A 25879-nucleotide genomic window follows, 5' to 3' on the forward strand; every position below is an offset into this window, starting at 1 on the left:
CTGAAAACAAATAATAACTTCCCCGATCTTCTCAGTTCATCACTGTATTCAACTATCAACTTTGTTCAAAATGAAGGGTAAATGAATATCCACCAGCCACAAAAAGCCACATATGGACTGAGTACACATTTTCAAAAGAAATTGGAAAGGTATAAGTGCAAAAATAACTACCAGATATCTAGGCCCCAACCCATTAGATAGTATAAGTCCAAAAATCAATCCCTACATCTTCACACCTAAATGAGATACCAAGGAAAATTAATGGTAATATTGCACATGTTATTGGCATAACAAATATTACACCTATCAATTTAGGATGCAGAGAATCACAAAAATCAGTAGAATTTAACTCAAATTCTAGGAGATTTCTCAGCTTGCCAAACATAATTTTCAGTTTATAAAACTACATAACCAAATATGTTCCACATAGAAAGCCACAAATGAAATCAGCACAATAAAATAGTGGCATGGTAATCGAAACAACACTCCCAAAGCAACCCAAATCTGTCCAGCGATGTTTAGAGCAACAAGGATATCAACAACCATTTTCAGAAACCAAACAGAGCAACAATAGCTATGATTTTCAGACCCAGTTAAATTGCTCATCAAATCTAGTATTTTGAGCAAGAAAAGATTACTAAATACATAAAAAAAAATCTGCATAGAAGAACATACATAACCACAAAGTTTCAGATCCAAACAATATCAATTTCGGTCCTTCAACAGATATCAGTGGAGTTATCAAATCTCAGAGAAATGGTAATCGAAACAACAAATTCTCAGCAACCCAATTTCTCCAACCATTTTCAGCGCCTATTTTGAGCAAGAATAGCTAGGGTTTTCAGATCATACATACAAAAATCTAGAGGTTTAAGCAATAATAGATCACGGTAAATCACTACAACCATGACGAAACCGAGATGAGGGATTTTGTTTTTGAGATAGAGAAGCTCGGTGGCCAACCATGGAGGATCCCGATTCTCACAAAGTCTAGCCATGGAAGGTGCCGAAACATAGAAAGAGATAGGCCAATAGGTGAGAATCCAGCCATGGAGGAAATCGAAAGTTTAGAGATTACCCACATTTTGTGCAAGATTCGTCTGATTGCGAGGGAGGAGTCGAGGAGGTGATTTCGCACGGCCACCCAACTGTCCAGAGAAGAGAAACGCGGGACCACGAAAGAGAAAAACAATTTGGGAACAAACAGTCGATGCACAAATATGGGGTATTACTGTACAAACCGGAAACCCAAACCGCATTTTAGGGATTGGGATGGAGAGCCATTTTCATCAAAACCCTAAAATTTATCCCCAAATTATAGGAAAAATCTCGGTATGCAGATGCTGATGGGGATGCTCTAAGTAAGTCCATTACAAATTAAGTGAAAATGGGTTTTAGGATACATACCTTGTCTTACTCCGTTGCACCACTCGGGTGCAATGACTCTACTTGTGCTATATATGCACAAAATTTATTTGTCCCTTTTTTAATCGTGGACCACTGATTCATCAAAGAGCCTCAGAATGGTTGGCAGTGTTCGGTTTTTTATATTCATGATAAAATATGGTAATTCTTTTCCACATTTGAGTGGACTTTTGATCAGTACCCCTTATCGCATCAATGCTAATGTTAAGCTAAGCTGAAAAGATGAGGTTATTTTCTTCAACAGTGAAAGATGCACCTTGTTAAACTTTTTTTTAAAGATGCATCTTTTCACCGTCATTTGGAGTTGTTTGGACAACAACATTATCATATTGCGTTGGGGTGCTATTACAACCTCCTCCTCCACTTTTTAATAAAGTGGTGAAGAATGAATCATCATCAAAATGTGTGTCCATCCTTGAAAAATATTAAATTTTCAGGGGGTCAGACAAGTTGCCCAATAGTAAAGTCCAATATAAAATCCTCAACATCATATTGTTGAGAATTGTAAAGCATCTCAACATCATATTGCAGAAACAAAGGAGAACGGCCCACATGAAAATCAAAGGAGAATTGAATAATTGATATAACCAAGAAATTAGCAATAAATAGTTACTATAAATGTCTCTTTAGACATGGTTGCTCCTCTATCAATTACCAGTACCTTCATGCAATAACTTCTATTGAACTTTCATCATATTATCATGTTTTTTTTAGATGACTCTATTGAAGCCTGAGGAATAGTTATGATTTGATTTTGCCAGCTAATTTAGTTTGCAAACCAACTGAAAAAGCATATGCACTGAAAGAAAAAAAAATAAAAAAAAATAAAGAAAAGGGAAACTATATGCTTTAATGATATCCAATGGTATTCTTGGCACACAGCATGGAGATAATTTGATTTCGACACACAGCATGGGTATTCTTGGCACACAGCATGGGGATAAATTATGGTCATTAACTTCATTAAATATGGCACACAGCATGGGGATAAATTATGATCAATAACTTCAGTAAATATGGCACATAGTATGGGGATAGTTTTGTACATCCTTATAATCGGCAAATTGAATTTACAAAACTCAACTTTCAAGCTAACATTTTATTGAGTTCGTGGAGCCATTAAGATGTACCATAATTAAGATATACCATGAAATCTGGACCATTTTTTAATTCTATATGTGTTCCTTATAACTGAGGAAATATTATTCAAATAGTAGAAGGGCACAACCCAAGTACAGACAATGTGTCCAATGGGAAGTATCCTACTAAGGGGATTTGAAACTGGAATTTGAAGAACTAGAATTTGTAGGTGTTTGGCCATATTGAAAAGCATAAACAAATCTTTGTTGAAGAGCTACGGGGGCTTGATGTCCTTGAAGAAGATACACCTCACATGAAAACCACATGTGTGTCCATCATAAAAACTACTGGATTGCTTCTCTATCTCTTGGGAGAGAAAAACCAAGACTGCGGTAGAATACAATATTGTATTCCACAATGTTTGATAGAGCACATGCCGACTTCAAGAATATAAACACAGAGATATGAAAGATAACATTTTGTTTACTCGTTTTTGCTTGTTTTCAAGCCACTTATTACATTGAGATATGAAACCTCGAATCTCGAATCAAACCAGTAAAAACTAACTCCTAGTTAAACCCATATCCAGAGGCTAAAAAAAATAGAAACAGATTGGTTAGGTACCAAGCATTCCCATATTTAAATAAGTAAACACTATACAAGTTGAATTAGTTATTTGTTCGATATGTAGTCAAATCTCAAAGCATTGAAAAAAAAAATTGCAAGGTAAAAGTGCGGCCATGCTTGAGAAAGCAAGAGGGACTTCAAAAAGTACTTATCTTGCTCTCAGAACACGAAAATGCAAAATCAGCTTCCACTTCCAAAAGCAAGAAAAGTAAAGCTTTTCAATAAGTTTCACCAAGCTATAACTAACCAAATACTAGCAGAGTTAAAAAGCTCAAAACTGCAAGCTTAGGGAGAGATCTGCAGCTTCCATGTCCACCATTCTTCTTGATATACTCGACAAGAATCTCATCCTCCTCGGGAGTCCATGGCCCCTTCTTCAAACCCTTTTTGTCACAACAGGGTGCTCTCCCCATATTTCACTCCTATTTTAAGCAAGCTGATATTAAGAAATTAATTCGACCTTGCAACGCAAAAGAGGATATAAAATCAAAATCGAACAAGAGGGATGCATAATGACGACACAGTGGCTTCAATAGAGTAAGAGGGAAAGAAGAGTGATGAAGAGAGAGGAACAGAGATTTACTTTGCCGAGTACGAGGACAATGGCAACCATTGGAGAGATTTGGGGTTGTGGGCTGAAGAATGGCGACAGGCTGAAGAAGAAGGGGAGTTTGGGAGAGAGAAAAGAAAGAGTTGAGGATTTTGATCTACAATGAAAAATCGAGGGAGACAGACACAGGCAGGTAGTAGAAAAAAATAAAATATTATTTACTCCTTGTATAAGATCTCGCCAGACATGAAGAGGTTTAAGATTTACTGTAACAATTATATCAAACAAATTATCTATGGCTAGGGCGTTGCAGTTGAATATTTGCAAAATTGTTGTTATTTTGAACTTGCACATGCTCTTATCCGGTTTTAGCAGCTACTATATATAATCAAGTTAAAAAATAAATAAATATAATATTTATGTTAAAAAATTAATTTTTAAATAATAAATCTTATTTTTTTTTAAAAATATACACACACTTGCACCATCTATTATTATTTAACATTCCTCAAAATTAAAATTAAAGCAGCTCCATGATCAGAGCTAATTACTTGGAGGCAAGGGTCCTTACAACGTGGCTCGCTGGGCCCTCCCCCAAGGCCCAAACACACCACGGCGGTCAGTTTCGATGTGAATATTAGCAACTAGTCTCCGGTCTACCTGATTCTATAATAGTACCCTGGTACCATGATGTAGCCAGCCCATTTCATTAGAATAATAATAATAATAATAATAATAATAAATCATGCATGCCTACCCGTCCCTTATTATTTTAGCAATAATCTCCGTAAAATTAGTTTCCAAACAGTAAGCTAAGTACATTCATATCGGTTAAGGGTAGGACAATGTAATTAGTTTCATGATTAATTGATCTGAAAACAAGAAGACAGACAGAAATCATAAGATTGCATCATGAAGCCACAAGAAGCACATGCACCCCAAATGGCCCAACGGTTCCGTTAACTTCAATCTAAATGAACAACAGAACAAGGAAGGCCATACGTATCTCAATTCACTTAGAAACCTGCTGAGAGATTACATTCAGAATTGCTCGTGGGGGCGGAAGAACTTTTGAAAAGTAGAAAATAAAAAGCGTCAATTATTGAAAGCATTTTTGTATATAAATATATATTATACAGAATAAAAGAGGATGCGCCTCAATTTTACCAATAATCTGGTTATTAGTCCCTCACACCTATTATCAAATCTTCTCAGATCTCATGCACTTTTCCAAACCAACTCTAATGCTCTTCTCTGTAGTTTGGGTTCTCTTTTAAGATTACAAAGCTTTCAAGAATGGGCGACAGTGGTATATATCTACAAAAAAAAAGAGTGTTTTAACTGTTAGTACGCAATTTAAATAGCAGAAAGGTTATAGAGCCACCTTCTTTCTTCTTTTACATGTGAAAATCCCGAAACCACTTTGAAAGGAAGGGTTGCTTACTTCTCAGTAGCCAGTTCTGCTCTATCACCAGCAGCCAAAAGAACAGGGGTTGAGTGTGTCTGGAAACCAGTTATTGTCTTGGGACGACCCGCCTGGCCAACAACATCGATGGCTTGGCCCACCCGAACAGGTACAGAAAGAGTTTTGAGATTCTCATCCACAGTCATCAACATTCTTGGCTGTCACAGCATATGAATGATTAACCATGACAAAAACTAAAAAATTCTTTTTATATGAGAAAAACTAATACATTACTGGCTGACATCTATAACCTATATAGTTTCTAAAGCGGAAGAATTGCTCCTATTGAGCCATATCATCCTATTTTTCTGATAATTTTGAAATCTTAATTCATTTTAAACATTTAATATATCTCAATTCTTCAGCTTCACATCATCTTATTCCTTCTATAATTTTAAGATATAAAATAATGTTAAACATTAAACTAAAAAAAAAAAAAAACAGAGCTTAAAATTTTCCCAAACTTTAGGTTGTCTCAATTTTTAATTCTAAAAAATAGCTCTTAACCTTTTAGGTTCTTAAAAAAAGTAATACACTCTTTCCAAAACCAACTCCTTGAAGGCTTCACCAACAACATTTTAATGGATTGTTTTATTTCCGATTATTAGGTCCAAGGGGGAAAGCTTCTTTTCAACAATTATTTTTATGATTTATTAATTTAACCCTCTTTGTCCATCTTTGCCCAACAAAAATAATAATAATAATAATAATTTTCTCAATCCTTCGGTCTTCTCTCTGTCCAAATTCACTTCAAAATTTCAACCACATTTTAGTGATACTTTTATTACAAGTTTCTATTCGGTAAACATTTCATTTTTCTCCAGTTGATTTAATTCTGATTTTTGGCATCTATGAACATTTAAGAGCTTACAAGCCAAGAAACAATTAGCCGATGTGAAAGATAAGGTATCCCTCCTCACCTACATCTATTCAATGTTGCTGTGTTGGCTTTATTATTCCTTTTCAATCTTGATTCTTTCTCATAGTATTTTTTTCATGAGGTTAAATCTTGATTTTCTTGGTGAGTTCTACCTGTTCCTTCTTATGTTCAATTTCGTACAACCTAAATCCACAAACAACCTCGCGTTTGGAAATATGGAATCAATGGTCACCACATGAGAAAATTACATTTTAGAATCAGTTCTATTCTCATGCATTGCACTACTCTACGACTAGTTTAAAATAAAAGGCTTCCACCAAATTGAAGAAAAAGAGGATGCACAACTAGCACCAACCTGCATCGCCAAAACAATGTAGTAGAGGACATAATGATATTTTCCCAAGATGATGGCTTTCATATCAAGGCATGCATGCAGCATGGTTATTATTCCAGCGAGTGCCGTCCTGTCAGATGAGAAGAAATTATTCATACCTGTAATGGAACAAAAAGGCTAGGGAAATCGGAAATCCACCCTCAGTTGACTCAATAATTGATCACTTACAGAAGTGAAGGTAAGACATTTAAAATGAATTGCAAGGTTTCCCAGTTGAAGGATTACTTACGGGCATAGCAGGAACCGTTCAGAATGATATGGATTGAGAGTCAATAAGCCCTTCCCCAAATGTACAAGACCTTGAGCAACTCGAACCTGCAAAAATAGCAAGTGTACCATCATTCTCAATGCCATCAAATAATGTAGGGAAAAGTAACCAAAGAATCATAAAAAGAAAACAAAACATTACAAAGAAAAGAAGGCTGGCATCTTTGTAGTAATAGCTTGAAAGATTGCGAAGCATGCCAGCTATTCTAGCATTGTTGGTTCCTGCACCTATTAAACCTAAGGAGATTACAGCAGCCTGTGGCATCCAAATAAACATTTTTTTTTTATCAGCAGCATCAAAATAAATATATTAGCCTCAAACATTAACCGGGAAAATGACAATTTAAATAGATAAATAAATAGTTCTACGACCAATTAACTAGTTCAAGGAAATTACCATTGCTACTTCTGAATCTGTATCATGGCTAAGTCTGCTTAATGTATCCATAACATTGACCTGACCAGACAAGCCAATCAACAAATTGGTAAGCAATTAAAAATCACGAAATAAGACTTATCTTCAGCAGCAAGCCAATTCAGTGCAATATGAGATCACTGACTAGACTTAACGTTAGTGTTTACAAGAGATTCAAACAACTAGCACGTATAAAAGTCATATTTCCTTGAAGTTGATGAGTAGTAGATCACAAACTTAAGGCAGAAAGCAATACTTAGAAGCATTTTAATGAGTCAATCACTCAATTGAATTGAATTACAATCTACTATACGAGTTCTATTGATTTACTTGTTCAACACTCAGAAGCATTTTAATAGCCAGTTATACATAGTCAAACCAGTTAACTGGACTGATGAGCATGCTTATTTTTTTTCCTTCTTGATAAGAAGTGAATAAGCTTTTTTATTCACACAACCAGCTATTAAGTTATCCCATTCTGAAGGGACAGTGCAAAACACCTCGGATTTAGAGGAGGACTCAGTTGACCAGACTGAAGGGTAATCAGCTGAAGCTAAAAGCATAAATACCTTAGGGTTTGATATGCAAAGGAGCCCAAGAGCCAAAGGAACAGCACGACGGATGTTCTGCTCGCCATATTGTAAAAGATGCTCTAATGAACGAATTGCCATCTCAATCCCTAATTCTTCAGCCATTGCTACCATAGCAATTCCAAGCACAGCAGGACCCTGGTGGGTTTCAGCCTTGTCAAGATGTTGTGAGCAATGACCCAGAAGGTTTTGAACCTGTAAAGAAACAAGAATCAGTTAATTCGTGCATGTAAGAGAAGCTCATATATTATATAATTGAAAAAGGAAAATTGTATACAGTACAATAGAATACCTTGAGAACATTTCCCGTTCCAGCATAGGCACATGAAAGCAGTGTCATGTCACAGTATTTTCTAATCTTTTCATTAAAGGTCTTAGAAACTTCAGCCGTTGCCTCCACACGTTCCTGTTAAACACCAAAGAATGATTGTAAATTTGTAAATAATCAGAATGCTAGAACTGTTCATCCAATATTCTCACGTTGTATGGCATTTTCTACCACTGAAAAAGTTACCTTGGAATAACAAAATATTCAAACAAAGCCTTGATCTTAGATATATTAGAATATCATCAAGAATGAGTAAATAAAAGCCTCTCAAGGACTAGCGAGTTACCTGCTTCCCAAGGTATAGAAGACCAAGGCCAAGAGGCAAAAGTCGAGTAAGTGGCTCCCCCAACTCTGACTCACTTCGGTCCATCAATGCAAATATAATTGCCTGAGCAACCTCTTCATTGCAGGAACCCACATATACTAAGCCCAAAGAGATTGCAGTGAACGCAATTACATCAAGGGGAGCTTTGGCATCATTGAGTATGGGAGCCAATTTACTGCGTATCTGTAAGAAGTGTAAATAAGTTGCATTTCATTTGAAAGACATTATAAATCAGATAACAACACTTTACTGTCCCAAAGTTTACAACTGACAACATCTTTCACCCAAAAGAAAAAGACAGAAAATAGTTCCCAACTAGTCATCATTTCATTAACCCATTACTATAACCATGCTTGCCGTGTCCAAACATATATATATTTTTGAGTATGCCATGCCCTAAAATTTCTATTGACATAAACCAAGCTATCTCACCTGCTCATTTTGGGAACCAGCATATGCAATGCCAAGGCCCATAATTGCACCAATTCGAATGGATGGATCTTCTTTATCTACGTAATCACCTAGAAGTGCCAGAGCCTGATAAAAGAAGTAGAGTAAAAAAGGAGATACAATTCAAGATCATGTGTTATCTGTGCAAAGGAAGATATTTAATAGAACTCACAGGTTCACAATCATTCTTGATGCCACAGTTCACAATCCCAACTCCTAATAATGCACCAGAAATAACATGGTTGTCACTTAGGTGGAAGTACTTGTCAATTTGGGCAAGTCCAGCGTCAACATCCCACAGAAAAATCATACTCTGTTATGACAAGAGGAAATGAGAATCCAACTTATAGGTTGAAGAAGTAAGAAGAGATAAACTGGGCAGTAAAAGACATACAAGACTTGCTGCAGCACTAGTCTTTCCATGTTCCTTATTTTTGAAAAGCCAGTTGGCAGAAGAGCCACCACTAGAACTGTCTGATGGGACTGTCATTAACTTATCCTGCAACAAAAACAATCAATATCACAAAAATTCACACCATATGTTATTTCTCAAGCCTATAGCACATTACCTGACCAAAGCCAGCATTTACAAAAGCATTAACAAAGGTGGCAGCAAGGTTCTGTCTAGCCGAGTCAACACTTGCACCAGCACTAGCACGGCCTTCAAGCAAGTGTGCCTAAGAAAATACAAGAGAAAGCACATTATCAAATGGGAACTTTACATTTACCTTAACGCATAATGAGCACCTAGAGCACCTAGAACATCTCTCTCTCTCTACTCTTTTGGCTCTTCTTTTCTTTTATATATTATATTAGGGGATGATGTCACATAAGGAGATGATGAAATGATGATATTAAAAGACTTGCAAATAGGATTTCTTTCCAATTAGATATTAATAATAAATGAGTTTATTAAGAAAAAAATTACATATGTAATGCGCAAGAATGAACAAGGAGACCATCAAAAACAATAATCTATTGGCAGCAACCACTTCTAGATGGTGCCATAGCATATTGGAAGAATCATAATTGACCAAAATAGATCACCAGATACATAGAAGAACTACTCGATGAAGATGCTTTTTCAACAAGGAAACAGAGAAATCACAGCAATCACCCACTAGCTTTCATCTTAACCTATAAGCAGAACGTGGTTTTCACTAAAATGTGTGTGGACCTCTTAAAGAAAGAGCTCCACATAGCATGAGCTTCTTTATTTAATAACTACCCTTAACAGTATATCTCCCAATAGAATGATGACACCATTCAAGATGAACTCAAGATAGGAACTTTCAGTAACAGTTTTAGCACTTTCTACAAGATTTCTTAGCCCAAAAAGAATTCCTTAGAAGATCATAAGCACTTTTGCCAAAATACACAAAGTACCATAAAAAACCAGTGGAAATCACATGTGAATATCAAAGTTTAATAATCCCAGTTGATGGAATTCCTCTTTGAATAAAAAACTAAAGAAACATTGCAAGAGTAGTTACATAAAAAATACATAAGCATAACCAGGCTCTAGATAACCCAAGTAAAGATTATGAACTTAAGAAGAACCAAATCATATCCAGCATTATTGATTATACAGATCAAGTCCAGACCTTATAGATATCTTCAGGAGATTTAGGTTCCATAACCTCAATATCACGAGCAAGTGTAAGATAACCTTCGCTTAACTTGGTGTTGTTTATTATATCCTGTAACGCCTCCCGATCATCATCATCTGCAGCCATCTCATCGTCTAGCTCAAATGTAATACCCTGCATCAAAGAACAACAATATGCAACAACTACCAAGTGTAAAAATTTGACGTGTATGAGTAGCTAAATTGATGTCTTCCAAACAGGAGGGCAGGCCAAAACAATGTTGGTAAAAGCAGGCTTGAACACCAAGAGCACAGCACTTACCAGAAGTGAAGCCCATTATGCACTTTTTTTTTTTTTTTGATAATTAATAAGCCCATTATGTGCTTTTTTAGTGAGCTTAAATCGCAAAAGCACACTTCTATAGTTTCTTGAAAAAAAATATAAAAACATCAGTCTTAAGTATTCTGGACCATTCATTTGCGGTACAAATAAGAACATACAGTATTCTACATTGTAAACAATATAACGAGAAAAAAATCACTTTTTCCTCTCTGAACTGCACAGCAGCACAACAGCACAACAATCAAACAGTCTCTTGGAGCCCCCCTACCTGTGTGTGTGGGGGTGTGGGTGCGGGCATCTGTTGAGGTTCCATTGTCTCCAAGATACCCATTCCTTCTATTTCCCAAGTGGAGAAGTGTTATAAGCTTTGGATGGAAGCCCTGGCAAACGTCGGCACCAACTCTAACTGACCTAAGGTAGCAAAATTCCTTGGCTCCCCATTCCCAAAACTCATTCCACCTCCCTTTTCTTTCAAGAAAATGATTCTCTTTCTTTCCATTTCCTTTGTTCTCTCTCTATTTGGTTACTGCAAAAATGATTACTTGAAATGGGGTACAGTTGCTAGAGTTGAAGAAATATTCAACAAGAGATTAGAGTGAGGTCACCAAGGAGGGAAAAAGAGTTCCAGTTTTAGGTCACAACATACTCCTAAATTCCTAATGAAGGGGAGGGAGGCTTAATTTAGATGAAGTTGATGAGAAAGAAAATGAGGTTTACAAATGTAACATCTGATCCTAAAAGTATGACTTATTTATTTATTTTCATTATTTTGATTTATTTCATTTTTTATAATATTTTTATTACTTCTGTAATTTAGCAGTGGATCAGATTTAGAGGAGTTGTATTTCATTTGGAAGTCTCCTTATCATTATAGTTATTTTTAATTTCCAGTTTGAATAGATTCCTAGATTAGGACCAACACTTCAAATTCAAACTTTATCCTATCTCCAGATCACTCGTGTACTTCATCTTTTTCAACCCACGAGACCTCAGCTAAAAGGAGAAAATATTTTACATACCAGCCCAACATAACAGCCTCTGCAAATCAAGAAAACACTCTTAGCCAACCGAGGCACTTAACCTGCCAGTAACAGCAACAGAAATCGCCAACCAGCCCAACTCTCGTGAACCACTCCCTTCCGGCAAGCCCACTGCTGTCCGCCACCCTCCCCTCCCTCTTTTGCCTGTCGGCTTGACAGATTCTCTCTCTAACTCTCTCACTCTTTCTCTCTCTTGTATTGCACCACCATTCCGAGAAGGCCAGTGGCGTCGCCGGTCACTCCCAGCCACCCCAGAGCCGTCGTCGCTTCAGTTTCCTCTTGGTAAGCATTGCACGACCATTTGTTTGTTTTTCTTTTTCCTTGTTTAGTTGATACCGTATGCGATGTGAGCCACTTTCGTAAGCTTTTTCCTTTTAATTGTTTTGTTTCAGACATCCCAAAAAGCCCCTTCAATGCTTCCATAATCACATGTATGCCCTTTGACGCTTAGCCCATACCCTCCTGAACCAGATTCTTTATATTACAATGGCCTTTGGGCTTTAAGCCATTCGACCAAGTGGTTTCCTTTTAAGGGTGTTGAGCCTAGTTTTTTTAATAAACCTATTAGACTTAGTTTTTAACTGGACTTGTTTAATTTGGGTGCGCTTGTTTACTATTTTCAGAAAATATTTATTATTTTAAGTAGGGATTTTAAGCATATTAGTATACTTTTAATGTATTCTTTTATATTATTTTTAGCCCATTATCTTAGCTAATATTCCAATTGACCTTTAACTAGATGTTCATAAAATTATTAAGATATATGTTTACACAGAATATTATGGTATGAGTTTTGGAATATTATTATTTTATGAAATCTTTGTATATTTGAATATTTATTAAATTATCCCTTTGGTATTATTTTAAGTATTTAGAATGCTACGACACGTTTTTCTAGAATATTAGTAACGATTAGTGCCTCGTATAGGTCATGAGCTACGACATGAGATTGTGAAAGCAGCGCTAAGAGGTAATTAGTATGATCATATAATTGCATGTGTACTGTAATTTTCTAATGGTATATGAAAATATGATGTTTGTCTATGCTACACTACGAGCTAAGTCAAGGTTAGATTTCTTTAACGATCTTTGATGAATTATGACATTATGCTTGTATGAATGAATTTGTTGTTTGATGAAGTGAATGATTCTAAAATCACATGGAAGCCATGAAATGTTCATGCAGTAATTTAAGTCAAGTATGCCATGTAATAAAATAGCCAAATTATGTATGCCATGTTTATGTAGTACCTAGATCATATATGCCATGTTCATGTAGTGATTAAATCATATATGTTATGAAATGTCATGAAGTATTTAGATCAAGTATGTTATGTAAAGTTCATACAGATCGTAGATCATGTATGCCATGGAATGTTTATGTTTAGATCATATTGTGCCATGTACATGAATATGTCATGTTATGCTATGCCATGTACAAGAATATGCCATGCTAGAAAAGTTCATAATATTAAATAAGTTCTCATGCATTAAGAAAGAAAAGATGTTTAAGGGTGACACAGACCTAAGCGTATTCACCACAAGCTATGTTAAGACGGTGCCACAGACCTAAGCATAGTTCACCATATGTTAAGTGAAACATGGACCTAAGCATGTTCATCACAAATTATGTTAAGGATGACACGGACCTAAGCGTGTTCATCACAAGTTATGTTAAGGGTGACACAGACCTAAGCGTGTTCATCACAAATTATGTTAAGGATGACATGGACCTAAGCGTGTTCATCACAAGCTATGTTAAGGGTGACACGGACCTAAGCGTGTTCACCACAAGTTATGTTATGCAGTGCTATGGACTCAAGCGTGGTTCACCTTATGTTAAGTGAAACACAGACTCAAACGTGTTTCACTCCATGTTATGACAAGCTATGAGGTGCCACGGATTCAAGCGTGATTCACCATATAATAAGTGAAAGACAAGTTAAACAAGCATTTTATGCATTCATGTTATATGTTTGCCATGATTATGTATATTTTCACTCATGTTGATGATGAATAAGCATGCTATGAGAATCTGTGAATGATATATATTTATTTGAAGAGTCTTTCAAAAATTAGATCGAAGCTAAATTATATTTTACGGTATGATGTACTATTTACCGAGTATTATACTCATTTTTGTTTGTTTCTTTATTTTTTTGTCCTCTTCTATGTTTAACTGTCACAGATGATGGTTGTAAGGACGTAAAGCTGGAGGACCAGGAGTAGATCTAATGCGAGGACTAAGTTTGTTTTATGATTTTCGGATAAAAAGTCACACGTAGAGGATTTCTATTTACTGGAAAAAAAATAAAAAAATAAAAATAAAAAGGTAAGAGGATTCTAGTATAGAAGATACCTAGGATGACTCCTGGCCAGCTCAAAGTTCAAGAGGTCATTTATGTATGTGTTTTAATTATTACCATGTTTTGGTTGATTGCATGATTGTAATTGTGTTAGCATATACTCATTGCTTGAATAGTGTTGTTAGAATGGCACCGGCTACTAGGCGTAATGAGCACCCTGATGGTTCCACGGAACCACCACCGAACGAGCCTGAGGTGTTGGCTGCAGCTGCTACTAGACTTCTTCGATATTTTGCTAGTGATCAAGAGACCGAACCAGTATATACCAGTTTTCCATTTTTCAAAACCGATTACGCACCAATTATCCTCTTAAACCGGTACTCCAGTTTTACTGGTTTCCGGTCTAGTTTGGTCCAGCTTTCCTGTTTTAATGCACTATATTAGATATTATATAATATAGTATATTATAGTATATAATACTATAATGACAATATATTGTAGTATATTATAATATATATTATAATTGTATTATAGACTATAATGATATATTATAATATATAATATAGTGATGTATTATAGTATATTATAATATATAATGATATAGTATTAGTATAATTATTAATATGCACTATATAATATTATTATAACTATTAATACAATAAACAAAATGATATAGGATTTTAAAATTTAATATTATATTAATTAGCAATTTATTATATAATACAAAACTATTTTATATAGTTATATTATATACAATATAAAAAATTAAAATCTATATAAACCGATCCGGTCTGGTTTTAGAAAAAAAAAAATCAAAACCGGACCGATTTTGATCGGTTTTAAGAAAAATAAAACCAGTACCGAACTGAACCAAACTCGGGACAAACCGGTTTATCGGTTAATCGGTTTTTTTTTTTTTTTACACTCCTAATCAAGACTTTGGAGCTCGAGCTCCCAGGGCCGGTTGCACCTTAAACCATTTTACACAACAACATCCTCCGACTTTTGACGGCAAGGCAGAAGCACTCGACGCAGAAAGTTGGATCAAGAGAATGGAAAAGATCTTCAGAGTCCTTTTCTGTACTGATGAACAGAAAGTGGAGTACGCCACTATGTGCTCGCAGACAAGGCAGATAAGTGGTGGACTTCCACACGGGAATTACTGCAACTCGAACTTGGCGAGGGAGTACCCATCACTTGGGATCGCTTCAAGAGGGCCCTTATCACCAAGATGAAAGCCATTATCAATTGAGCCAACCCTAGGGTTTACGAGGGTTACAAATCTTTCGATTACAATAACGATGATCCTATGCTTAATGATGAGGAACATTATATGCCTTGGGATTACATTGCATTGCTTATGTTACAATATGTCAATATCTACAATTCTCATACTTTGGTCATTGCCTTTTGGGCATATTTTTATTCTTTATGTACTTTATTTCGATTATGACCATGTCATGGTTGCATATATTTTATAAATCACAAGATAATTACATAAATTCAATGTTTAAATGATATGTAATTAGTTTATCACTTGATTGTCATATTGCATGACACTACCAAATTGAGTTTATAGGCTAAAGGGATTCCTTTCTTCTTGTTTGTGTATCTTTTTTGTTGTTTTTATGAATATCTTTTATAATACCCTTCTTAAATGTTTGTTTTACTTCAATCAAATGCACACTTGCACTTTGCACTTAGGGCCTGAGATCTAGCTGATGTTTGCACTTAACTGCACCTGAGGCTTCTAATCAGTCAAGGCATCTAATTTCCATGTCTTGATCATGAGTACACGGTACACCAGTCATACCCTCTTATAATTAACTATCTACAGTAAATTCATTTACCTATATCAAAGTCACATTATTCAACAAGAAATTACCATAGTCCCCTAAAATAGTCTAACAAAAAGCAAAACATTAAAATAAAACACCAACTAAAAGTGCTCAACATCATCCAAAAGTATTAACTGCACACAAAAGCCATTAGTTTTCAATTATTTTTCACAATAGTATCACCCAAGAAGTACCAAAAAAGCCGTAAGTTACTTTAAACCAACATGGGACGTGGAAAACATTGGAAATTCCCTTCTATTTACTCCTAAATAAAACAATAGTGCAAATTAAATATTCATTTTATAAATAATGCTAGACGCAACAAATTCATCAAAGTAAACTAAAAGTGTCAAAACCATATAAATGTCAATACTTACATGTCGAGCAAGGATGTAACAAAATTGCTTCTTTCGTAGCAGATCATCACATGAAGTAAACACCTGCTTCACATACTGCAGAGAGATAAATTGAGCTATTAGAACCAAACCATACTGATAATTTCATGGATTGCATCACATATTTGGTCGAGCATGCAATAATATTTGCTAGTAATGTGTAGCTTTAAAACTCCAATCACTGAATAAGCCTAACTCCTCCAGCCACTCTTCAAATAAATACACAGAAACATTATTCACAATCATATAGTCAAGAAAGGATGGATTAAAATGCATTCAAGTCATTTTCTTTTTCTTTAATAAGTAATGCATATTTAAGTCTAACAAAGTACAGACCTGCATGTTATCCAGATAGAGGGCAATCTGAAGTGCATTTGGATACTCTTCAAATTTTACATAGATCGTGTAGGCAATATCGAGAACCAACATATCATCAGGGCCAGGGAGGTATCTGCAATATGTTGCAATGTTAAATGTCATCATAGCAGAGAGACAGAGAGAGAGAGAGATCAATACAAAAATACCCCCAAGTCAGAAGCTAGTGATTTATTTAGCATATTTGATAATAAATATAGAGGGTTGGTGTAGCATTTAATATATGACAGAAGATATATGATATTATTTTTTTGTAACGTATAACAACCTGTTCCTTCTTGATCTTTAACGAGCAGCAAAATAGGTAAAAACTTTATGAATTAGGGTGTCCCAAAAATCCTTGAATGAGAGCAAGGACTCGTCAGATGTCAATTGTTTAGACAATAAGCATGTATCCCATGCCTATACCAGTTGATCGCTTCAAAGACAACTAATACAAAACATTGCATTTATCAATGTTCTTTTCAGTCCAAATGCAAGTATAAATTCATTTCTTTTTTCATTATGTAGAACCTCACCAAACAAGACTGTTCAGAACCACCCCAGGAGAATAAACTCCGAATACATGACTCTACGAACCAAAACCATGTATAAGGTAATCCAAGGGAACTTTTTTCTGAAAGCTAAATAAAATTTTATTGAATCATAAATAGGCATGACCCAATTACACAGGAAGTACACAAGAGAGAACACCTAGTTACAAGTTAGGAACTAGAAATGGATACAAGAAATTCATGAAAACTAGCCCTATTAAATGGTGAATTTGCTGGATCAATATCTCCAAAACATTATGAAATATCCCACTTACCTTGCTGAACTTGTGAGGTAGAGACATGTCCTTTTGAAATTCGTATTGTCCACATGCTCAATTAAAAGATCAAGGTCTTCAACCTGGCATTCATCAGATATTACATATTCCAAGCTTGGATAATCACCAACAAGAGAAAAAAACTAAAGAAGAAGATCAAAGGAGCATACCTCCATTAGAAGATCAACAGCTTCAGGTTCGGCATTGTGCTGCAGAGCAACAAAATTAATTAAAAACAGAAAAGACAATCCCTAAAGCAATATAACATGCTACTGAACGTGAATCATACCTTCATGTGAAAAGCAACTATTTGTTGAACAAGTTCCATAAGATCATCAATTGGAGCTTCTTCGATCTGTTAGTGTAAAAAAAAAAAACAAATAAATATACTCATATTAAAACTCCAATATGAACCAAAATACTTGAAAAAGTATTTATCAATTTATATCCCACTACAATCCACAGATACTAGGAAAAAAGGTGGAATGAACACCAACAATTTAATATAACTCCAACACCATGCCACATAATACATACCATCAAAGGCATGGAAAAATGCATATTAGTGCATGATCTTATAGAAGAAAATCAACAACTTCAATGAGTTTTCCCTATATGAATATTAAAGGCTTTATGCTGTACATGCAAATGATTAGAGAGCACTTGTTACCAATTAAATGAGAAGACACTGAGAACAGTCCCAGGACCTGAAACCAGAAACTTATCCATGCATTTAATAAGAGTGATTCCTTACCTGTCGTTTAGCATACTCTTGCGCAATTTCTCCAGCTAAGTTCCTGATTACAAAAACATCAAACACTAGTGAGGATAACACTTAATTATATAGATTGTACTTCAATTCCTACTAATTATAAAAAAAGTTCTAGAACCTAAATCATAAGAAAAACACACCAAATCTAATTAATAATGAGCTATGTCCACCTTAATACCCAATGCTGACCAAAATTTTTTTTAATCAGATGTTTTGTGCGCGTGCATTACATAGAGAGTATAAATTATAGCAATCGATATAAAAATTCTGCGATGCCTCACCTCACATACTCATGGCCCCATGAGCCAATCTCCCCTTCTGAACCCAACAATCTGTACTTTAGGCTATCCTGAAAGGGTGGGAGCAAGTGCACACACAATTAAAAAATATAGAGATATTCTTTTCTTGACAAGAAATAATCATGTCATTAAAAACACTAAAATTTGAAACATGCATGACAAATGAAGCAGCCCATACAAGATAAAAAAGAGAAAAAAAAAACCAATCACCAAAGACAAAATACTAATCTTAAACCCCAAAACAACTAACTATCATACCCTTTCACCCTCTGCCGACATGGTGAGCGCCAAAACTGATAGTATATCTGCTAAGTACTTCTGTAGTCAGCAAGAATTTATAAGATTAGATATTTTTTTATAGGTAATCAAGAATAGTGCAATTTCAATTTATAAGATTAGACATGAAATGATGCTAAATGGACAGTGTCTAACCAAATAGGTTACCTTCAAATCTGAATCCTGCATTGTCTCATAATATGCTTTCAAAGTTCCATAGTGTGGACGAAGAAACTTCAATGGCTTTGGGACTGAGGTCATGGAGCTAGTAGAGGTTCGAATTTCCTGTCTACAAGATAAAATTTTACACGCTGTCAAGCCACTCCACATGACATACATAATGCAAGCATTGCTACTTGCAATTCCCACACAGATTGTCAAAAGGATCACTGCTATCCAAGGGCTGCTGGAGAAAGGGAACAACTAAAACCAGCTTGCTGCTACTTAGACCATCCATCTCAAATGTCATTGATTTGCCACTCAAAAATGCATTTTTCTCATGAAAGATAAAATATTACTAAAATTTGGGAAAAATACATAACCCCCTTAAACCAACACACCATTTGTAATCACTTCCAAACCATCACTTTTTGTAATCATCCACAACTACAAAATAGTTGTAATGTACACCATTTACCCCTTAGAAGTCCATTTCACCTAATAATTTTCAAAATTGCAATACAAACCTTTTTTTGATAAGTAAAAAAAATTTTCTTTTGATAAGTAAAATTACAATACAAACCTACTAACTAAAAAAATTAAAAAAAGAAGAAAGAGAGAGAGAGAGAGAGAGAGAGAGAGAGAGAGAAAATGTTGTATCTTTTTTCTATTCTTTTATGAATTTTTCTAATTTGTGATGGAGGGAATATTTTTTTACATAAGGGATATATTGCAATAATTTTGTAGTTGGTGGGTGACTGTTGAAATAGATAGCTTGGTAGAATGATTGCATATTGGGTGGCAGTTTGGGCATGTTTTGCATATTATCCCTTAAAAATTTCGAAAGGGGCCACTTTCTAAATTTCTAACTTCATCAATGGAAGGGAGATATAATTTGCTTATAGGAGACAGAGCTAGAATATATCACACGAGTGTTAATTCGGAGTATGTGGAGATGTCAACATGTTAGATGGTCTTACCTACAATCAAAAGGGGCATCAAGGAGTGTTATCTAGAGATTTCTTGAAAGTAAATGAGATTTATTGGAGACAAAAATCAAGGGCACTATAGTTGAGGGATGGGGACAAGTGCACAAAGTTCTTCCACCGGGTGGCTAATTTTCATAGAATTATACAATTGAGACGATGATGGTGGATGGAGTAATTTCCTCCGACCAATTAGCCACCAAGAATCACATTTTCTAGTGTTTCGAGCATCTTCTATCTGAACAATATGCATGGAGACCAAGAGTGGATGGCTTAATTTTTGAGATTATAGACCAACAGGGTTCAAGGTGGCTTGAGAGGCCAATAAGAGGTTCGCAAAGTATCCAAAGCATGGTCAGTGACAAGGCTCTTGATCCTGATGATTTCACTATGGCATTCTTCCAAGTTTGATGTGGAGTGATTAACGATGATCTAATGAAACTATTTCAAGAGTTTCACACAAATGAAAGGTTTGATAAAAGTCTTAACGCTCCTTTTCATGGCTCTAGTTTCAAAAAAGTTTGGGATAGTGGATGTTAAAGATGATCACACTATTAGTCTTGTGAATGCGGTGTATAATATCTCGTCCAATGTTTTGGCGAACCGATTGAGCATGGTGGTAGAAAACCTAATATCCACACCCCAAAATGCATTTTTGTCAAAGGTATAGAGATTCTAGACTAGGTATTAATTGCGAAGGAATGCTTGGATGATAGACACAAATCTAGAAAACCCGGGATACATTCCAAGTTAAACATGGAGAAAGTATGTGATCACGTCAATGGGAGTTTCTTGCTTTATCAACTTTCGAGAAGTGGCTTCGGGGAGAAATGGTGTTCTTAGATAGCATTTTGTATTTCTATTTTTTGCTTTTCTATCTTGGTGAATGGTCTTGTGATGGGTTTCTTTGAAAAGTTTCGAGGTCTAAGACAATGGGATCCACTCCCACCATTACTTTTTATAATCGTCATGGAAGCTTATAGTAAGATGATCTTAGGTCTTGCGGATGGTGGCTTTCTCTTAGGTGCCATATTTGGATAGTGAGTTGAGATAAAAGTTGAAAGTTAAATAAAATATTGTTAGAATATTATTTTTTAATATTATTATTTTTTTGAAATTTGAAAAAGTTGAATTATTTATTATATTTTGTGTGGGAATTTGAAAAAGTTTTAATAATGAGATGAGATGAGATGAAACACTTCTTGTAACCAAACAGAGCTATTATATCTCGATAATATTCTCATTTTTCGTGGGGCACATTCAATCTTGGCAGGCACTTCTTCTATGCTTTAAAGTTGTCTCCATTTTGATACTAAATCTATCAAAGTTTGAATTAGTCCCGAAGTAAGATGTTACTAATGTGGCGAACTTGGCTAGTTTTTTGGGATGTAGGGTATCTTCCTTATTCATGAAATACCTTGGCTTACCGTTAGGTGCCACCTTTTAGTCGGCGGGTACTTGGGATGCTATGATTGAAAGGGTGGAATGTAGGCTGGCTACAAAGGTTGCTGGCCGCATTGAGAAGCTCCAATGCAATTTATAGTGGGATGGGATTGGGGATGAGTTCAAACTACATTTAGTGAATTGGACATTGGTATGTACACCAATATCAAGGGCAGGATTGAGTATTCGTAACTTGATGAAGTTCAAACAACCTCTTTTGGGGAAATAAATGTGATGATATCAACAAGAAATCGGGCTTTATGGAAAATTGATATAGACTTGAAGTTTGGTGCAGCATTGGGTAAATGGTGCTCAAATGACGCATGCAAATCACATGGGGTGGATCCATGGAAAGACTTAAGAAGAGGATGTGAGGCTTTCTTTCGACACTAGCATTGAGGTGGGTCAAGGCTCTTGGGTCAAATTTTGTCATGATACATATTGTGGTGATTGAAGCCTCAAAGACACATTTTTAGAGTTAGTTGATATCCCACGAGCGAAGGATGCTTCAGTAGCTGAGCTCTTGGATTGCCCTAGCAGCTCCCCTGAATGGATTGTTGATTTCACCAAAGTAGCACAAGATTGGGAGTTGGATGTCATCACTACGTTCTTTGTTGTACTATATTCCACAAGAGTGACACAGTGGGAACTATGGACAAGATCAATTGGAGTCCCTCCAAAAAAGGTAGATTCATTATTAGTTCGTTCTATCAAAATTTGACAAGTCAATGCATGAATGTCTTTCCGTGTTGAAAAATATGGAAGACTAAGGTTCTGCTTGGTAAGTGGGATGAAAATTTTGAATTTAAGATGAAATATTAAACTATTATATTTTAATATTATTATTATTTTGGAATTTAAAAAAGTTAAGAAAAAGTTGAATTATTTATTATATTTTGTACGGGAATTTGAAAAAGTTATAATGATGAGATGAGAATTTTGAGTTTGAGATAAAAAATTTTTGTTACCAAACCATACCTAAGGGCTCGTTTGGACATTTAAAATATCTCATAATATTTGTGAATAGTAGTAAAATGATTTGTAAATAGTAGTGAAATAGTTTGAGTTAAGATGTTTTATTGTTGGGAAATAAGAGAAAAAGTTGAATAAAAATATTTTAAAATTCAAAAGTTGTTTGAATATTATTTTTGTTTTGAAATTTGAAAATTCGTATTATTTTTTATGTTTTGTTTGAAAGTTTGGAAAAATTGTAATGATTGGGTAATGATTAGATGAAAAGTTGAAAAATGAAATTAAAAAGTATTTTGTCTTTGAGTGATCTTTTGGGTAGAAAATATCTAAGAATACCTCAGAATACTTGGTTACCCAAACTAGCCCTAAAGCTCCTTGAAAGCAGCTTTCTTCATATTAACAACTTCTTTAGGAAAGATCTTACCATAAATAACCTAACAAAACGTTAGATCATGGTGTTGGGTTGGTGTTGAATGTGTAAGAAAAATGAGGAAACAATAGATCAATTGTGTCATGATACAACTAAGCTGGGTGTCATGACACATGTTGTGATGATTGAAGCCTCAAAGACACAATTTCAGAGTTATTTGATGTCCCACGAGTGAAGGATGCTTTAGTAGCTGAGCTCTTGGATTGCCCTAGTAGCTCCCCTCAATAGATTGCGGATTTCACCAAAGTAGCACAAGATTGGGAGCTGGATGTCATCACTGTGTTCTTTGCTTTATTGTATTCCACAAGAGTGACACAATGGGAACTATGGACAAGATCAGTTGGAGTCCATATAAAAAGGTAGATTCACTATCAGATCATTCGATCAGAATTTGACTAGCCAAGGCATGAATGCCTTTCCAAGCTAGAAGATATGGAAGACTAAGGCCTCGTTTGTTTTCAGAGATGAGATGAGTTGAATAAAATATTATTAGAATATATTATTTTTGTATTGGAATTTGAAAAGGTTGTATTGGAATTTGAAAAATTTGAATTATTTATTTTATTTTGTATGAAGATTTAAAAAAGTTGTAATGATTAAGATGAGATGAGATGAAAGTTTTGTGAAAGTGAACAAGGCCTAAAGCTCCTCTGAAAGTAGCTTTCTTCATCTTAACAACTTCTTTAGGGAAGATACTTACTATAAATAACTTAACAAAACATTCGATCATGGTGTTGGATATGTAAGAAAAAGAAGGAAAGTAGATCAATTGTGTCGACATTGCAGGATAGAACCATGTGGAATAAATTTTTTGGGGGAATGGGCTTAACATGGGGGTCATGCCTAGAAGGCAAGTTGATTTCCAAGCAAGTTGGAGTGGTCTCCAAGGCAATCAACAAGTGACTGCAATTTGGAAGATGGTCCGTATGTATGTCCCGGTGTATTTGGAGGTAGAGAAATCATAGAAGCTTTGACAATCGAGAGAGGACAATGGATGAATTGAAACCTTTCATTTTAAAAACCTTGTTCCTTTGAGCGAGGGCAATAGATTTTAATGGGCTTAATTTCCAAGAGTTTCTTATTTCGGTTGTATATCCTAGTTAGGTACTACTCATGTATACGTTCTGTATACTTGGCTATGCATATTATTATGAATAAAACTTCTTGATTACCTATCTACAAATATTTTAACAACAATTTAATAATCATGGTCGACTGCTAATTTCTTTTTGTAGCTTTCTTGGATGACAAGGATCTTGTAAATACCTTCCCACTCTCCATTGTATCTTAACAAGGAATAGGAAAATGGGGTAGAAAACTCAAGTTTGGTGCTTCTATTGTGCATATAATGCATTATAGCTCTAGGTTCTTATGTTCTCCTCTATAGATGGATGTTAATCAGTCAATAATTTAAAAAGAACATAAATGTGGTGAAGAAGAAGATTATAGGGTAAGATCCCTATAATTCTTGCCCAAACTCTCTAGGCCCTAAGAAAGAGATACATGAAATGGGTCCCACAACATATCTCCTAGATGGTATTAAATGGTCAATAAATGTTATGTCTATCTCTCTTTCACTCTAGGTCCTACAGCTCAGACAGAAATTATAGGGAACCTAAATCCAAAGATCTTAAGGATTTTTCTTTTCAGCTTCAATCTAGGTAATTCACTTAGCAGTCCATTGCTTTAATCATTTACTTAATTACACTCTGCTTTCAACATTAAATGTAGTACAAAACTTGAAAAGAAACTTGAGCTTTATCATATTTCACATCAACACGATTTCTCACCCTCTAGGACTATGTATGCCACGTCGAACAGACAACCAAACTGATCAACCTAAATGACTGCCATCGGACACAAGATTTCATATGCATTTAGGAAGATTCTTTTCTCATACAACGAGCGATTTTTCTCCTTTCAAGGTTCCAAGTTAATATAAAATCTCAAAAGGTAAGCCCCGGAACCAAAATAACCGATAAAATATAACGAATTACGACTTATCAAAAAAAAAAAAATATAACGAATTACAGAAACAGGGGAAAAAGCACGAACAACCATAACAAAATGGATAAAAAAAATATTAAATAATTTAAACCCTAACCAAGTAATATTCTCAAGTTTTTAACCCTAACCAAGAAGATAGGGATTACCTCATGCTCTCAAGCGCAACCTTCTGCAACCCAGGATCGGGATCCTGAACCCTTTCCACATACAGCTCTAATTGCTGTTTCAACGCCAAGTCCTCGTCCGACTGCATCAGCCAACACCACACGTGATTAAGGTTTTTGAGACTCGAAACAAAATAATAAAAACTAAAAACTCCAAAAAAAAATGCCTAAGACTACAGCTCTAAGGTCAGCTTTTTAGCCAAAATAAAATTCAAGCAGCCCAAGCCTGAGGCATAACAAGAAAGGACACTGTAAAACCTTAGCAAGAACAATATGTGAATCTAAAAATATCAAACGCACCAGATCTTCCTCCTTCTTGTCATCCTTCTTCCTCTTGGTTTCCTTCGACGGAACCGAGCCGCTACCGCTGGCATTAGGATCCGGCGCCATGCTCCACAGCGAAGTCTAACCTTGGGAACTGAGCTGAAGTTTGTTTGTGTGCAGTAATAGGATTTTTAGTTCTATGATTTTACACGAACTGAATGAAACAGATGGAGCGACCGAAACAGATGGAGTAACCCTCTGCACAAGAAAAGCAGCTGGCCCCCCTGTATTTATACGGCGAATGCTGAGTTACTTATACCGTAGAAGTGTCGTGAATAATAGTAAAAAAAAATTAATAATAAACTATTAAATAATAATAATAAAATATGTAAAAAAATAATAATATAATAATAAATAATAGTGAAATATGTTAAGAATATATGAGATATTTTTACTATCTAAACCTAGCTTGAATAGTGTACAACAAAAGTATTTTCTTGTTTCCTCTATGAGCTCTCTTCCTTGTATTTAGAGTATTAGCAGTTTGGCATCTTGTTAATCCTATTACTTAAATTTACTGGTTATAAATTTATTATATTTTGTGTAAAAATTTAGAAA

The 25879-nt window shown here is 35.2% G+C and overlaps 1 protein-coding gene across 1 annotated transcript; it reads right to left on the reverse strand.

Moving 5' to 3' along the window:
* Positions 1–4571: 4571 nt before the first annotated feature.
* On the reverse strand, positions 4572–25541 carry LOC122307510 (26S proteasome non-ATPase regulatory subunit 2 homolog A). The gene is made up of 25 exons (XM_043120425.1): positions 25298–25541; positions 24980–25080; positions 19005–19125; positions 18819–18878; positions 18543–18610; positions 18244–18286; positions 17779–17844; positions 17660–17698; positions 17490–17572; positions 16643–16757; positions 16289–16363; positions 10401–10559; positions 9366–9473; positions 9191–9295; positions 8969–9109; positions 8779–8883; positions 8308–8529; positions 7986–8099; positions 7673–7888; positions 7086–7145; positions 6831–6944; positions 6651–6736; positions 6383–6491; positions 5127–5305; positions 4572–4999 (listed from the first exon to the last, which is right to left on the reverse strand). The coding sequence occupies exons 1-25, from the start codon at positions 25385–25387 to the stop codon at positions 4924–4926; spliced, it is 2655 nt and encodes an 884-aa protein (XP_042976359.1). The 5' UTR covers positions 25388–25541; the 3' UTR covers positions 4572–4923.
* Positions 25542–25879: the final 338 nt, after the last annotated feature.

Source organism: Carya illinoinensis, chromosome 4 (assembly GCF_018687715.1).
Source record: "Carya illinoinensis cultivar Pawnee chromosome 4, C.illinoinensisPawnee_v1, whole genome shotgun sequence".
Lineage (NCBI taxonomy): Eukaryota > Viridiplantae > Streptophyta > Magnoliopsida > Fagales > Juglandaceae > Carya > Carya illinoinensis.

What these genes read in the sequence shown, in the direction of transcription:
- LOC122307510 (XM_043120425.1), bottom strand. Translation starts at nt 25,387, where the DNA reads ATGGCGCCGGATCCTAATGCCAGCGGTAGCGGCTCGGTTCCGTCGAAG. An exon ending in GTTGCGCTTGAGAGCATGAG is followed by an intron (nt 19,126 to 24,979) that starts GTAATCCCTATC and finishes TTTATCTTGTAG; the next exon opens with ACAGGAAATTCGAACCTCTA. An exon ending in TCTATCTGGATAACATGCAG is followed by an intron (nt 16,364 to 16,642) that starts GTCTGTACTTTG and finishes ATCTCTCTGCAG; the next exon opens with TATGTGAAGCAGGTGTTTAC.